Source organism: Oryctolagus cuniculus, chromosome 9, assembly GCF_964237555.1.
Source record: "Oryctolagus cuniculus chromosome 9, mOryCun1.1, whole genome shotgun sequence".
In the NCBI taxonomy this organism is placed as follows: Eukaryota; Metazoa; Chordata; class Mammalia; order Lagomorpha; family Leporidae; genus Oryctolagus; species Oryctolagus cuniculus.
The window spans coordinates 130,390,597-130,407,668 of NC_091440.1; the positions used below are offsets into that span (position 1 = coordinate 130,390,597).

Sequence of the window (17,072 nt, forward strand, 5' to 3'; positions counted from 1 at the left end):
AGAGCTTTTATTTACAAGGTGGCTGATGTGTGAAAGTTTTCAATCTGCCAGATTAATTTTCTAAGAAAATCAAGTCAAATGAAAGAAGTTAGAATTAGTGGGGCCGGCGCCGCAGCTCACTAGGCTAATCCCCTGCCTGCAGCGCTGGCACCCCAGGTTCTAGTCCCAGTTGGGGCGCCAGTTCTGTCCCAGTTGCCCCTCTTCCAGTCTAGCTCTCTGCTGTGGCCCGGCAAGGCAGTGGAGGATGGCCCAAGTGCTTGGGCCCTGCACCCGCATGGGAGACCAGGAGAAACACCTGGCTCCTGGCTTCGGATCAGCACAGCCGGCTGGCCGTAGCGGCCATTTGGGGAGTGAACCAAGGGAAGGAAGACCTTTCTCCCTCTCTCTCTCTCTAAATCTGTTAAAAAAAAAAAATTAGTGGACTTCCTGTTAGCCTAGTCCTGAACACATGAAGTATAAAGTTCAACTTTATGTATGGAATGTGGGAATGATCCCTTGGCCTTTTCAAGTATTTCACGTCAAAAATGAGCAGATTTATGCATTTTTTGGCGTAGTTATTTTTTGAGTTTCAGATTCTCACGAGTGATGAAGACAGAGACTTCAAAATTCCCCAAAGCTTCTGACACTGTGGTTAGGGCAACTGCTACATGGCCCTTCCTAGACCTTTAGAGGTTCCTAAGCAGGCAAGAGAAGCTACACAGGAGGGGAGGAAGGGGGTAAGCAGCACAGAGAACACCTATGGGAAATGTGCCGGGTTTGTTTTCTGCTTTATTTAGAGCTGGAGGACGCAGGGTCATCCCACGCAGCTGGCCTACAACGTAAACACGGAGGCAGTGACTGGCGGTGGAGATGAAGACGGACTGCTCAGCGACTGCCTTTCTCCCAGCATTTACACACTTCCAGCCCTCTACACACAACAGTAAAAAGTCTTATTAAAGTCCCATCAACAAAAACACATATATCAAACACACTGGAGCAAGCTGCTGCCACATACAGACCCCGACTCGAGACACAAAATCTCTTTTTCAAACAGTACTAGTGTGACAAAATAGCTATACCACAAAGGAAAAACACATCATCTTGCATAAACCTGCTCATTCCATTTCGTGAACATGTTTTGCATAGCATAGGACAGCTGAAACCATATTTTTTTTTTTTTTACAGACACATCAAAATTATTTTTTGGGAGAACAAAACTCAAATGAGACTTAGAAACCCACCTGTGCTCGACACCATGCACACACGAATTTCAAGCTGCCAAAGCAGGAACTGAGGTGTTAACATCTCATTGTCAGAATTTAAACAATACTTACACTATCGGCTTTTCGAGGCGGCTCCCCTGTGAACCAACAATCTCCCCCAATGTACAAAACACTTGTCCCAGAAAGTCCTAAAATAGATAAAAGGATTAAAGCTCATAAGTTCCCAAACTATCTTGACAGAACATACTTTGAACATCACATTTGCATCATTTTCATTGTTGAAATACTGAATTTCCTCACTGCCAAGGACAAAATATGCTCAATCTGCATGGATTTTGCCATGTGGCTTTTGCATAACTTTACATAGCATTCTGTGCTTTCAACCAAAGAGGAAGCTTGTTTCTTGAATTTTTAGACATTGCATCCCTTATCATTTTGCATTTTATAAAAAATGGAAGTGGAAAACATATTGAGGGCTTAAGCACACACGTGGCCTGGCTCTGCAGGTCTCTAAACTATGAACTGCTGGTCGGTCGGTCGGGAGACAAATGCGAGTGTGCAGCACACAGAGACGGGGGTGTGATGTCATGGCCACAGCAGAGTGAGACACATCTGCTCCTGTGACTCCAACATCCTGCAGCCCCTGAGAGAACTGTTCTAAACATTCCATGAGTTACTGCATAAGTCAATGGTCTACAGAAAGTGCCTAAAAACGGGTTGAGCAAAATGTATTTGAATGTTCATTAACATACACCTAGATGATTCTGCTTTTCAAGACCCAGGATAGGACTAAAAATAAGTGATCAGTTATTGACATTTCAGTTCAGACATAAATCAATAGTTTGGGAGGTTGATTTTCTATGTTTGATGCAAACAATAAACGGCAGATCCAGGACCAACCCAAATGTTCTGCATCTAGACTGGCACGGCACCTACAAAAATGAAATCCATCAACACAGTGCTACTTCACTTGTCCAACACCATCTGGAAACCAGCGAGAAAACAGGAGGGTGTTTCAGGGAGACTCCCCCTCTACCAGAGCCTGTGCAGGATCCCAAGCGCCTCTCCCAAAGCGCAAGGTGGGGGATCTCCTGAGTTGCTGGCACAATCAAGTGGTCCTGCCAAAGCTCTAGGATGGCTGCACAGCGGACTCTGCAGAACAACATCCTTCAAGCTTTACCAGGTGAATTCACAGTCAACAAATCTATTCAGGGTGCAAAGCACTGGCCTTGGCTCACTGAGATTACAGAGCATGGCTAATCTACAACAAAATGAAAAACAACAACTCGAAGTTAAGAACTAGTGATGGCCCCACTTTACATATTAGAAACTGAGGCATGGAGAAAGTATGTAACTTCCTCACAGTCATAATCAGAACCCAACAGTCTGAGTCCAAAGCTTACTCTCTAACCACTCTGCCCAGCCATGATGCCTCTCCACTCCTGTTTAACCAGAGCAATCTGGCTCAACCACGCGGCAGCCTAACAAGCCACAAAAGTAAAATCTACGTGACCAAGTCAGGCAAACAGAGGTACAGGGTGTGTTCTACGTTTTAAAAATGGTTGGGGGGAGGATGGGAGGGTGTATGTACTCATAGGTAGCAGCCTTGAGATGCAGGTGGGAATGGGACTGTGGAGAGAGGACAGCTGGGACTCACCACATTACAGAACAGAACTACAGGCAAGACAGTCAGGAGTGAGACAGGAGCTCCAGCAAAGGGAAGAAATGCAGGTGAGGGGCCAAGCCCACGGAGGATCCTCATGGCCAGACAAGAAGCTGTCGCAGGAGAACTAGCAACGGCCAGCGACTCCCCAGAACACTGGATCAGGAGACGACTGTGCTCCTGTTTGCAGAGTGGACAGGGCAGGGAAGGGAAAGACCGGAAAGGCTGGTAGTCTCTAAGAAGCTAAGTACTGAGGCTCAGACCAAGGCTGCAGCCACTGGTAGGGGACAGCGCAGAAAGCCGAGGCAGGATCTGGTGTACACTGCCCATGCACGCGGTTAGGTAGCCGAGGCAGGATCTGGTGCACACTGCGCATGCACGCGGTTAGGTAGCCGAGGCAGGATCTGGTGCACACTGCGCATGCACGCGGTTAGGTAGCCGAGGCAGGATCTGGTGTACACTGCGCATGCACGCGGTTAGGTAGCCGAGGCAGGATCTGGTGTACACTGCGCATGCACGCGGTTAGGTAGCCGAGGCAGGATCTGGTGTACACTGCACATGCACGCGGTTAGGTAGCCGAGGCAGGATCTGGTGTACACGGCGCATGCACGCGGTTAGGTTCAGACAGAGTGGGGAGAGGGAGACACACAAAATCTGACTCTGAACCCGGTTCTTGGTGACTGACAGAGGGCTACAACTTCCTAAAACTGCAAACCATTTGAAGTTTGAGTTAAAGCACACAGAAAAAACTTAAAGCTTTAACATATTCAAATAAATTCCTTTAATAAGAGCCTATCTTTGCCAATGTCAAAACAGATTCTACAAACATGTGAAGGGAATTCAATGAACCTAACGTTCTCCATGGCTCAAGGCAGCTGGAGCGAGCTAAACACCCAACACATACATGGGGGTGGGGAGTAAGTCCCTTTCCTAAAGGTATTTATATTAGAGGGCAGTAACAAACACTGCACATTCAGTGGCTCTGCTCAGTGGATCAACACGTCTCATAAAAGCTATCGGTGCTTGGCCAGCGCTGCGGCTCACTAGGCTAATCCTCCGCCTTGCGGTGCCGGCACACCGGGTTCTAGTCCCAGTCGGGGCGCCGGATTCTGTCCCGGTTGCCCCTCTTCCTGTCCAGCTCTCTGCTGTGGCCAGGGAGTGCAGTGGAGGATGGCCCAAGTGCTTGGGCCCTGCACCCCATGGGAGACCAGGAGAAGCACCTGGCTCCTGCCTTCGGATCAGCGCGGTGCGCCGACCGCGGCGGCCATTGGAGGGTGACCCAACGGCAAAAAAGGAAGACCTTTCTCTCTGTCTCTCTCTCTCACTGTCCACTCTGCCTGTCCAAAAAAAAAAAAAAAAAAAAAAAAAAAAGAAAACAAAACAGAAATACTGAGCATGCATATATTGAAGATTAACAGTAAATAATAAAAAAGGAACAAAAACCCACAAAACGCATACTCAGTTATGGCATTAATCTGTACATGCTATCTGCATATTTCAGTGCGTACTGTCCCCAGGTATTTGCCTATATAAACATAGGATTGGTGTAGTTGCTTTATATCTGTTTGTGCATTTCCTATCAAACAACATGTCTGCCATTCACAATGCAAAACGAGCCCGTAATACCCTTCAACTACTCACTGTGTTGGAAACTTGTACCCAGTCTATATTCCAGGCATCTGCACAGTTCACATCTCCTACGTATTTTGCATCATATGAGTAACACAATTAGTGTCTTTTAATAGATATTTTTAAAAACTTTGGTCTGTAGTTAAAGACAGAAATAGAAGCTAGCTCTACTATGAATGCGCTTCTCTATTGTTTCTTTCTCTGATGCTGTGTTCCAGTTGATGAGTCATTATAATCAGATCAAAACAGGATTTCCAGTATTAATTCAGGCACTTTTCCACAACTCTACCCCACATACAAACCAAACAGAACCTACAATGTCTCTGACCATGGAGAAATGCTGCCATGTACCCCATCACCATAACTAGTGCACTGTCCTCAAACTGGCCACGAGATCAGAAAAAAAATGTGTTGAATGGGACAGTTATCACTTTATAGTATAAACAGCAAACTCATAGAACTTGGTTTTGGAATCCATTTACATGTACATTAACCACAACATTAGCACACAGGACACACTGCAACATTTTAAAGTGTCCAAACATCACCCTCAGTTCAAAGTATTGATATTAAAGCTGCAAGACCTAACAGTGAGTGGAGAAAGCAATACAAAAGCAGAGTTCAGACTGCAAAGCATTCTAACAAAAATGAGCTTCTCACTGGTAAAGTTATTTGAAAAGAACAACTGCCTAGTTGATAATCAGAGAGAATGTACTTAGATTATTCCAGAGAAATCTAAATGTACACGTATTCCTAATATGTGGCTCAAAACACAAAGAAGCTGTGCTCCGTCACCAGGTCTGAGTTGATTATTACATCAACATCCGCGGCCCTCTCCTGCTTCTTGCTAATACAGGAGGATGGGGGCCGGCGCTTTGGTGCAGTAGGTTAACGCTCCACCAGCAGCACTGGCATCCCATATGGGTGCCGGTTCTAGTCCCGGCTGCTCCACTTCCAATCCAGCTCTCTGCTATGGCCGGGGAAAGCAGCAGGAGATTGCCCAAGTCCTTGGGCCCCTGCACCCACATGGGAGACCAGGAAGTAGCACCTGGCTCCTGGCTTCACACTGGCCCAGCTCCAGCCATTGCGGCCATCTGGGGAGTGAACCAACATAAGGAAGACCTTTCTCTCTGTCTTTCCCTCTCACTGTCTGTAACTCTACCTCTCAACTAAATAATAAAATCTTTAAAAAATATATAGGAGGATGTTGGTCTATACGGGTGAACCTATTTTTATTCCTTCAAATTTATCATTTTATTACTTCTTGTGTGTCCTAATATTTACTGACCAATTCCTTCCATTTACATTTTATTTTATATCACGTTTACCACTTATCTACACTCACTCAAGTTACATTAACACTACAGACTTTGGAATTCTGCACACATAAAATGAATTTTAACTTGAATTAAAAGAACTGATTTTGTTTCCTTGCTAATTCTCTTATTAGGCACAAATATTAACGATTCTCATGTATCCTTTAAAAGTCATATATATACTTAGATTTACTTATTTTTGCAAAGGTGAACAGCTTATTCCATAAGAATGAGAATTATTAGTGTCTGTACTGCCTGTTTCCTGATTTACATGGAATGATATAAAAAAGTGCCTGTTTTTCAGTTTCCTAATCTACAGAGTGGACATAATAGAAATTCTTATATCAGAAGTTGCTGGAAGGGCTAGATAAGGTACTACATGAACACAGCATTGGCAAAGCACTTAGAACAGCTGCTTGGGACATGATAAGCATCTAATGAGCTACATCTCCCTAAATTCTCCAACTCTCTACCCCAGATTAAAAGAGTATTACTATATTCTCCATATGTATCCTCAGCTGGATTCCAATACTGAAGGGACTGAAATTATCTAAGTAAGTTCTTTTCTTTCCCCCAAACCATTTTACAGTCATTCATTCTCTCCCTCCCTCCCTCCCTCTCTCTCTCTCTATATATATATATATGTGTATATATATATATATATATATATATATATATTCTCTTAAACAAATGCTTGCTTAGGCTATTATAAAATCTAAATGTGTTTTACACAACTCCTCTTACATGTTCACTAATAAATACACATATGCAAAAGATGCACATTTCGGAGACACTGCTACCCGGGAGGCATTAACGTATTCAAGTCATACTTCTGATTTCTACATTGCTACAAATTAACCAATATGTGCTATTATCATTAATGCCATCATAAACAATTTCATAAGCACTCAATAATGTAGCAACTTTCTCCCAAAAGGTCTACTGACATACTGACAATAACTTTTAAATGCCTTTATTTTACAAAAAGATCAATGTGCATCTAAAAAATAAAATGTCCCTAATAGATAATTCAGATTAAAATATATTAAACAGGGCCGGCACCGTGGCTCAACAGGCTAATCCTCCACCTAGCGGCGCCGGCACACCGGGTTCTAGTCCCGGTCAGGGCGCCGGATTCTGTCCCAGTTGCCCCTCTTCCAGGCCAGCTCTCTGCTATGGCCCAGGAGTGCAGTGGAGGATGGCCCAAGTGCTTGGGCCCTGCACCCCATGGAAGACCAGGAGAAGCACCTGGCTCCTGCCATCGGATCAGCGCGGTGCACCAGCCGCAGTGCGCCGGACGCGGCAGCCATTGGAGGGTGAACCAACGGCAAAAAGGAAGACCTTTCTCTCTGTCTCTCTCACTGTCCACTCTGCCTGTCAAATATATATATATATATATTAAACAGATTTACTGATAGTTTAGTTTTAATATTGCAGAGTAACTGGGTACATTCGGCTGTTCAGGAGTTAATCAGCTGTTTTTCACATGGAAAATAAATGATCTGCTCCAATCTATGGCTTCTACTCATTTTGTGGTCACTTAGCTGATACTGACCACATTCACACTTAAACACTCAGAGCAAGAGAAAACAGGTGATACCAAATTTTTTGGTTTGCAGTATTATTTTAACCACTGTAGTAAAAGTTGATAAGGTAATGAAAATGCACACCATCTGTGAAAAATTTTGGCATCACCTGTCCATATTTTATGGTTGGCACTTCCTGCTAGTATTTCTGACTTCCTTTGTATTTAATCCATGAAAATCACATCAACTATAAATAGAGGTCTGATGCATACTTTTATAATTTGTATTAATATGAAGAGAACAGATTTCATGTATTTTATAGGTACAATTCTCAGAAGATAACCACACTTCTCTCTCTTTCTCTGTCCCTCCCTTAATCCCCAGGCTTCCTTCATTTTTCTTTCAGTTTCAAAAAACAAGTCAGTCTATTCTATAATCACAGGCTTAATGCACTGCTAACCATAATACTCAACAAGTAAAATGCAGAAAGACCACAGTTCCACAGGAGTATAATCCAGGACTGAACAAAACAACCAAATCACATGTCATTTTATTCCTATACATTTTTTGTATTCTCTATGAACTATCACATATCAGAGAGAACACATGTTATTTGTCTTTTGGGAACTGGCTTATTTCACCAAGCATAATGGCTTCCAGTTGCATCCATTCTGTTGCAAAAGACAGGATTTCATTCTTCTTATGGCTGAGTAGTATTCCATAGTTTTACATACCATGTTTTCTTCATCCAGTCATCAGCTGACAGACATCTGGGTTGATTTCATATCTTAGCTATTGTGAGTCGAGCTGCAGTAAACATGGGGTTATAGATCACTCTTTCATATGCCGATTCCATTTCCTTTGGGTACATTCCCTGGAGTGGAATTTCTGGGTTACATGGTAGAATTTTCAGATTCCTGAGGAATCTCCATATGTCTTCCATAATGGTTGTACTAGTTTACATGCCACAACAGTATATTAGGGTACCTTTCACCCCACATCCTCAACAGCATTTAAAATTTTTTGATTCTTGCATGACAGCTATTCTACCAGGAGGGAGGTGAAACCTCATTGTGGTTTTTATCTGCATGTCCCTGATGGCTTGTGATTTTGATTATTTTTTCAGGTGTCTGTTGCCCATTTGAATTTCATTATTGGAAAAATGCCTATTCATGTTCTTTTCCCACTTTTTAACTAGATTATTTGTTTTGTTGTTGAGTTTCTTGAGCTCTGTATAGATTCTGGATATTACTCCTTTATAAGTTTCACTATTTGCAAATATTTTCTCCCATTCTGTCAGTTGCCTCTTCATTTTGTTGAGAGTTTCCTCTGCAGTGCAGAAGCTTCTTAGCTTGATGTAATCCCATCTGTCTGTCTGTTTTTGCTTTTGCTGCTTGTGTTCTCGAATCTTTTCCAAGGATTCTTGGCCTACACCCATGTCTGGCAGAATCTCCCTGAAGTTTTTCTCTAGTAACTTGATGAAATTATCTCAGAGATTTATAACCCTGACCCACTATGTGTTGATTTTGTGTAACTTCTAAGAAAGAGGACTTGTTTCATGCTTCTGTGTGTAGAGATCCAATTAAGTGGCGGTCCTTTCTCCAGGGATTGATATTAGCTCATTTGTCAAAGATTAGTTGGTTGTAGATGCATGGACTGATTTCTGTTCTGTTACATTGGTCTACATGTCTATTTTTGTGCAATATTTCATGCAATATTTATATTTCGTGTGTTTTGATAACTTCCCTGTAGTATGTCTTGAAATCTAGTAAGATGCCTCTGGCTTTGTTTCCTTATTTAAGACTGCTTTAGCTACTCGGGGTCTCTTGTGTTTCCATATGAATTTCAGCATTGTTTTTTTCTAGATCAGTGTTCTTGGTATTCCGTTTGGGATCACACTGAATCTGTGAATTGCTTTCGGTAGTATGGATATTTAGATGATATAATTCTTCAAATTGAATGCCTATGGACCTCACCCATGCAGGTGTATGAACCTCACAAATGATCTGTGCATGTCTCAGTGTGAAAACAGAACCCTGAGTCTCTAAAGCCAGACACAGTGACTGTCCAAACACCCAACCACGCCCTACCACAGTCACAGAGTTCCCACAGTCATAGGGTGCAGGGCATCCACTCTCAGCCCCACAGCCTTCTCTGACCACACAAAGAACCATGGCATTCCCAGAGCCAGCTGTGTAACTGGAAGGGGCTGGGTGCTGTTGCGTCTTGGCAAGGAGTCAGGGCACTGTGATAGAGCGAGGGGTGGAAATACTTCACAGGCCCAAGGGGGTACACCACCCACCCCCACAAACCCTCCAGGCCAGACCTGAAATGAGTGGAGACAACAGATTTATCCCTCCAGGAAAATCCCCCAGCTGAGCAGACACCTCAGCAGCCTCTACTCCCCTTATTAAGAAGGCATTTCTTCTCTGCTGGGCGTGGGGTACCTTGCTCCAAGGTGATGGCTGTAGGCATCGCCAGAGGCTTCCTGCTCACTGCTGCATGACTGTAATGTATCTGCGGCTCCACAGACTCTCTCTTCACTTTGTACAACCTCCACTACAGGGGCTAATGCTGTGGCATAGTGGGTGAAGCCACCACCAGTGGAGCCAGCATCCCACATGGGCACTGATTTGAGTTCCAGCTGCTCCACTTCAGATCTAGCTCCCTCCTAATGTGCCTGGGAAAGCAGAGAACAATGGCTCAAATGCTCTGGTCCAAGCTCCCACGTGGGAAACCTGGAAGAAGCTCCTGGCTCCTGACTTCAGACTAACCCAGGTCAAACCTTTGTGGTCCTTTGGGGTGTGAATCAGAAGATGAAAGACCTCTCTTCTGGGTCTCTCACCTTATTTCTCTCTGACTCTGCCTTCAAACAAATAATTTTTTTGACAGGCAGAGTTAGACAGTGAGAGAGAGAGAGACAGAGAGAAAGGTCTTCCTTCTGTTGGTTCACCCCCCCCCCCCAATGGCCACTATGGCCAGTGCTGCGCCCGATCTGAAGCCAGGAGCCAGGTGCCTCCTCCTGGTCTCCCATGCAGGTGCAGGGCCCAAGCACTTGGGCCATCCTCCACTGCACTCCCAAGCCACAGCAGAGAGCTGGACTGGAAGAGGAGCAACCGGGACAGAATCCGGTGCCCTAACTGGGACTAGAACCCAGGGTACCGGCGCTGCAGGCCAAGGATTAGCCTAGTGAGCCGCGGCGCTGGCCAAATAGATCTTTAACAGTAAGAATTTCCACTGCAAGCTGCTCTCCCCCGGTCCCCAGGGAATGCAATTCCTCCCCTTCTCCTCCTTGAACTTCCTGTCGTCAGACTTAGCACATCTCTCTCCTACTCAGCCATCTGGGGTCTCTGATGTGAGGTACACTGTGTATTATTCACTAGCATGGCAATCACGTTTACTAACTGGGCATAGCATGTCTATGCTCTGGTGGGCACGGGCACGCCTACTTTCTCAACAGTTGTGGGGACATCTATATGGTATTTGTGAAAAAGGCAAATTCAACATGAAACAGATTCAATATTAGAGAAGAAACAATCTACCACATTTTAACTTGATAATAATACAACTTTTTTTCTTTTTTATCAAGGCAAGGATTTGTCTTTTTAATGGATGGATCCAGCTACAAACCAAACTGCCAATCCACCCTCCAAAAGATCAATAAAAAGTTCTAAACTCAGGCAAATTACAAATATAATTTCAAAAATTAAACCTTAAAGCAGGATTTATTTCTCGTACCCACCAACTCAACTGTTGATCTTCCAGATATTCTTGGCTTGCGAATTCTAAATGAAGGCAGGTAAGTGAGCCACTAAATTATTATTTTTTGATTATTATTATTATTTTTATTTTTTGAAAGGCAGAGTGCACAGTGAGAGAGAGAGACAGAGAGAAAGGTCTTCCTTTGCCGTTGGTTCACCCTCCAGTGGCCGCTGCACTGCAGCCGGCACATCGCGCTGATCCGAAGCCAGGAGCCAAGTGCTTTTCCTGGTCTCCCATGCGGGTGCAGGGCCCAAGGACCTGGGCCATCCTCCACTGCCTTCCTGGCCACAGCAGAGAGCTGGCCTGGAAGAGGGGCAACCGGGATAGAATCCGGCACCCTGACCGGGACTAGAACCCAGTGTGCCGGTGCTGCAAGGCGGAGGATTAGCCTAGTGAGCCATGGCGCCGTCCAAGCCACTAAATTAAAATTGAGCTTTAAACAAGTGGTGGCCACTGATAAAAATTAGTGAATTCTTAAAAATCATCTACGCATTGGAGAAGGCATCATGGCACAACATGTCAAGCGTTAGCTTGGAATGCTCGCATCCCACACTGCAGTGTTAGTTTGAGTCTTAGATCTTCCATCTCTGATCCAGCTCCACACTAACATGCCTGGGAAGCAGCAGATGACGGCTCAAGTGCCGGCATTTCTGCCATCCACATGGGGGAACCAGATGGAGTTCCAGCTCCTGGCTTCTGCCTAGCCCAACGCTGGCCACTGTGGGCATTTGGGAAGTGAATCATAGATGAAAGATCTCTCTCTCTCTCGCACCCACACTCCCTCCATCTCCCTCTTGCGCTCTAGCTCTCTCTCTTTCCTTCTGTCTCTGTCTCCTCCTCTCTTGTCATTTTGCACTTCAAATAAATAAATCTTTAAAGAAGTATCTATGGCCGGCGCCGCGGCTCATTAGGCTAATCTTCCACCTGTGGTGCCAGCACCCCGGGTTCTAGTACCGGTTGGGGCACCAGATTCTGTCCCGGTTGCTCCTCTTCCAGTCCAGCTCTCTGCTGCGGCTCCGGAAGGCAGTGGAGGATGGCCCAAGTGCTTGGGGCCAGAACCGCATGGGAGACCAGGAGAAGCACCTGGCTCCTGGCTTTGGATCGGCGCAGTGCCAGCCATAGCGGCCATTTGGGGGGGTGAACCAATGGAAGGAAGACCTTTCTCTCTCTCTCTCTCTCTCTCTCTCTAACTCTGCCTGTCAAAAAAAAAAAATAGTTTCTATACAATGGTACTTTTAGTACTTGCAAACATGAGATATAAATAAAATACTAAGTTACATTACTCATAAATAAAACAAATCTATAAAAAACAATGACCTTTGAAGTCACACGATGCTTTGTAGAATAGCAGATCTCATCAAAAAAGGACTTTCAAATATAAGATGCTAGCTAACAGGAAACAGTAAATATTCTCTCCGCTTGCAAATATGGTGACACTTATTAAATACTGTTCAATATATGAAACATTGTAATACTAAATAATATTAAACATAGCAGAAAACTGTCATACAATTTCATTATTGACTGCTAGGTTCTGAATAACGTTGGTTTTATATTCAGATAATCCCAGTTCATGAGTACTGAAATCAGTATCATCAAATCCATCCCTGGCATTAGCTCTCTATCTTAAAGCCTGTCAGATTCTGTGAGCCTAAGATCCCCGGGAAAGTATAAAAGGCAAACAACCCCTTGACACAGCATCCATAAACAGTTCAGTTGAATCTTCCCACAAGGCAGGCCCTTGCCATTCCTTAAAGACCAGAGGGCTGGCCACCTAGGAAAAGCAAGTTCTTATGGATAAGGCATCTGGGAAAACCAGGTGGGCACTCGGGCAAGGGCTTCTCAAACTACCAGGAGCCCTTTTTCATGGTTCTGTCATTCCCTTTACTGGGGCAAAGGCATTCCAGGAGGGAAAATGCTTCAACAGGGTCCCTGAGACAAGGATGACCTTGGGTCTCCAGGAAACCAAGAGGGCCCCAGGTGGGAGCAGAGGAGGAGGAGGAGGGTGACAGAAGAGGTGGCCCCAGGGTGGCATCACACACAGACTGTGACTTCCACTGCATGTCAGGGGAAACACTAGAGAATCTGGACCAGAAAGTGCACGGCTGTTAAACGCTCATTCTGGCTCATCTTCCCCCAAGATGCTGTTTACTTCTCTACTTATACATCCTTTAGTTGAGACCATTTTATTGACTTGCAACCCTACTGGCTGATGGTTCTGAGGTCTGTACCTAGTCTCCTGAATAATTTTATTTTTTGTGAGAGATAATTTATTTAATTGAAAATCAGAGTTACAGAGAGAATCTTCCATCTGCTGGTTCACTCCCTAGATGGCTGAAACAGCCAGCATTAAGCCAGGCTGAGGCCAGGGGCCAGGAGCCCCCACACAGATAGCAGGAGCCCAAGGACTGGGGTCGCCTTCCCCTGTTTTTCTCCAGTCATTAGCAGGGAGCTGCATCAGAAGTGGAGCATCCAGGACTCAAATCTGAATCCATATGGGCTGCCAGTGTAGCAGGCAGCAGCTTAACCAACTATGCCACCACACTAGCCACCTCCAGGCTAATCTTACACCTCATATCCAGTTCCTATGAAATCCTACTTCCAAAACGTATTGCAAATCTGACCTCTGCTTACCACTCTAGTGGCCTTGCCAGCAAGCGCTGCTCACCTGTCCAGATGACAGCCAACAGGTCTCCCTGAAGATGGTCAGCCTTCCTCAACCCCATTCCCCACACACATCACTTACACTTTACATTAGTCAGATCACATCTCCTCTGCCAGTATCTGTTTTCTAAAAACTCTGTGCTTTAGCCACGGCCTGTGGATATCAACATCAGTACATTATTCAGCACCTCGGTCAGCTACTTCACTGCCCTCTGATGATCCAGAATCTGCTCTATGCGGTAGCCATCTTTCAGTGACACCAGCATTCCAAAGTCTTTCCCGCCGGCAGGCCTTCAGGGAGTTGTTCCTTTATCCCGGAATGTTACACCCCAGACTTCCAGTGCTCAGCACGTGTATTCCCAGTGTGAGAACTGCTACAGAAGCGGTCTGCTTGGTGCAAGGTGTCTGTGACTTCCCGCTAATGTTGCTTCTCCATTCTCCCCCAGTATTAATATCTTACCGATGTAAGTGTTATAAAGAGGATAAATTATCTTGACCATTTGTGCTCACTAAACCTGCCTACCCACTTCCCAACTCCACAATATAAGCTGTTTTGTTCACTGCTACATTCCCAGCACTAGAAAGCACCTACATCCATCCGTTGTCTACTTGATGATACAAATATGTACAATGGAACTCAGTCCAGTCATATGTGAATTAACGTAGCTTTATAGTCTAATCCAAGAAGCCCACATCTGTTATAATCTGTTATAAATCTGCTCCTATAAGAAAATGCATTCCATGATCCTAATGCTGAATTTTCAAATGAAATTGTAAAACATAACTAATCTGTATGTGGACATTTGTATACATAGTATTTAGGAAATAGAATACCAAATACATATACCTACTCTGAAGTCTTAGTGCCTTCTAGCCAAAACAATCCAGTGAGCCATCAACCCATCCGAAACAAAAATTTTAGTGGATGCCTCCTGAGATCACCCAAGTGGATAAATGTATTTTAGACTGCCTCGTGGGTAGGAAAATTCAGTGTACCCAGCACCGTTTGTGTCATCTGGTCCAGCATACTGAGCAGACTCCTAGATGCACAAATTGTGAGCCTATTATTAATCTTTTCATTAATTATTTAGCTGATGCAATTAAATTATGCAAATGAAAGCACGCTGTGTAGTTCTGTTAATGGTACTGAAATGAGTGGGTTCGCTAGGACCTCAGAGAACAAACCCAGAATTCAAAATGCTGGGTTCTACTCACTGAACCCAAAACATCTTTAGTGAAGACACTGCCCAGAGCTTTCTAAAATGGATAAATCCTGTAAAGAAGTAAGTCCCTGTGCACAAGTCTCCCCAGGGGCACAAGATCTTTGCATGAGAGGGATGGCTTCCCAACCACCACAGCCAGCCAAAGGGGTGCACGCTGCTGGATGTCATGCTTGCCTCATGTGCACCTATACCATCAAAAACCAAAGTACAGCTCAGTATTACAGCTCCACTTCCCCTGGTACTCTCAAGAAACAGGAACTGGACCCAAGATTCTAAAGCTACCAGACACAGAATAAAGCCACCCTGAAAAAGTGTTCCTTCAAAGCTTTCAGGAACTGGAATTTTACAGACGATGCTAGTCTTGGTACTTCAGGGAGTGTCACCTGCTCCCAGATCCCGGTTGGGGAAGATAAATAGGTGCCTTCACTCCTTGTGCAAGCTGGCCACGTGGCCATCTTGGCTCAGAGGATCCAGTTAATGCTTCACCTTGCCAGACTGGCAGATACACACCTCGAGTTCTGAAGACTCACATCCCCAGGGAAGAGCCCCAGTTCGTTCAGCAGCTCTGATCTTCTCAAGAATTCATTGTGGGGCTCAACGAGTTACCTGCTCTTTTAGCAAAAAGCTGCATTTCAGGGTTTTCAAATAAGGAACGCCTTTTGTTGTTGATTTCCAAGGCAGCCATCTCTAAGAGCTCCTGCAATTAGCCCCTCTTTTTCCATGCTTCACCCACACATAAGCTCGGGTTATTTATGGTCTCAACAGCTGATTAAATGCATTTTCAAAATGTAATACAGGGGGCCAGTGCCGTGGCTCACTAGGTTATGGGATGCCTGCAGCGCCAGCATCCCACATGGGTGCCGGTTCTAGTCCCAGCTGCTCCTCGTCCAATCCAGCTCTCTGCTGTGGTCTGGGAAAGCAGTAGAAAATGACCCCAGTGTTTGGGCCCCTGCACCCAAGTGGGAGACCAGGAAGAAGCACCTGGCTCCTGGCTTCAGATCGGCATAGCTCTGGCCATAGCAGCCATTTGGGGAGTGAACCAATGGAAGGAAGACCTTTCTCTGTCTATTTCACTTCTGTAACTCTACCTGTCAAATAAATAAATAAAACCTTTAAAAAAAATGTAACACAGACAGGAATGCAAAGGTGAGACAGTACAAACCATGGGAACTGCAGGCAACTTTGCTATGCTTCTGAGAAAAGGTTATGAGGTTCTGGACCAAAGCAGTGACAGGAAAGCAAAGAAGACAGAAAAAGAAACATTTGTTGGCATGAACAGGATTTGTTGACTCAGTAAGTGTGAAAAGTGAGACAGAAAGTGGTTAGTAATGCAGTTAGACAGGAGTAAGAAATTCTTGTGTTCTGGGGCTGGGCAGTTGGTTTAACAGTAAGACACCACCATGTCATATCAGAGTTCCAGGTCCCAGTCCTGGTTCCCTTCCCAAAGCCACCATCCTGCTGAGGCAGCCCCTGGAAGGTAGCACATGATGATAACGCAAGCAGCTGGGTTTCTGCCTCCCACAAGGAGGATGTGTACCCAGTTCCTGGCTCCCAGCTTCCTCCCCTTGGCTGTTGTGGGCATCTGGGGACTGAACATGCAGATGGAAGCCCACTGTGTTTGTCTCCATCTCTCTTTCTCTTTCTCTCCATCTTTCTTCCTCTTAAATAGATACACAAGCAAATGTTTTTAAAGTTCTGGTGCTCTGTTACATAGTATAGTGAGCATAGGTTATGATAATGTAATGCGTATTTCTCTTAAAAAAGGGGGTGGGTGGGGCAGCATGGTGGTGTAGCAGGTACAGCCACCTCCTGGGACCCCGGCATCCCATGTGGACACCAGTTCAAGTCCCAGCTGCTCCACTTCCAATCCAGCTCCCTACTAATGCTCCTGGGCAGGCAGTGGAGGATGGCCCAAACGCCTGCACCCAAGTGAAAGACCCGGAGGAAGCCGCTGCTGCCTGGCTTTGGTCTGGTTCAGCCTCGTCTGCTGTGTCCATTAGGGGAAGGAACCAGCAGATGGAAGATCTCTTTCTCTTATATATTTGAGAGGATAGAACTGTTTAGCCAGAGTAAACAGTGCTTGATAT

The 17,072-nt window shown here is 45.0% G+C and overlaps 1 protein-coding gene across 4 annotated transcripts in view; it reads right to left on the bottom strand.

Moving 5' to 3' along the window:
- CPNE8 (copine 8) overlaps window positions 1-17,072 on the bottom strand; it is a 263,087-nt gene that overhangs the window by 153,936 nt on the left and 92,079 nt on the right. For 3 of the 4 annotated variants that reach the window (XM_051850927.2, XM_002712675.5, XM_070049629.1), the window contains exon 6: window positions 1,314-1,390. The exons of the other annotated variant lie outside the window; for it this stretch is intronic. In XM_051850927.2, coding sequence (XP_051706887.2) covers window positions 1,314-1,390 — 77 coding nt within the window. The remainder of the gene's footprint in view (window positions 1-1,313; window positions 1,391-17,072) is intronic. 4 annotated transcript variants of the gene reach the window in all.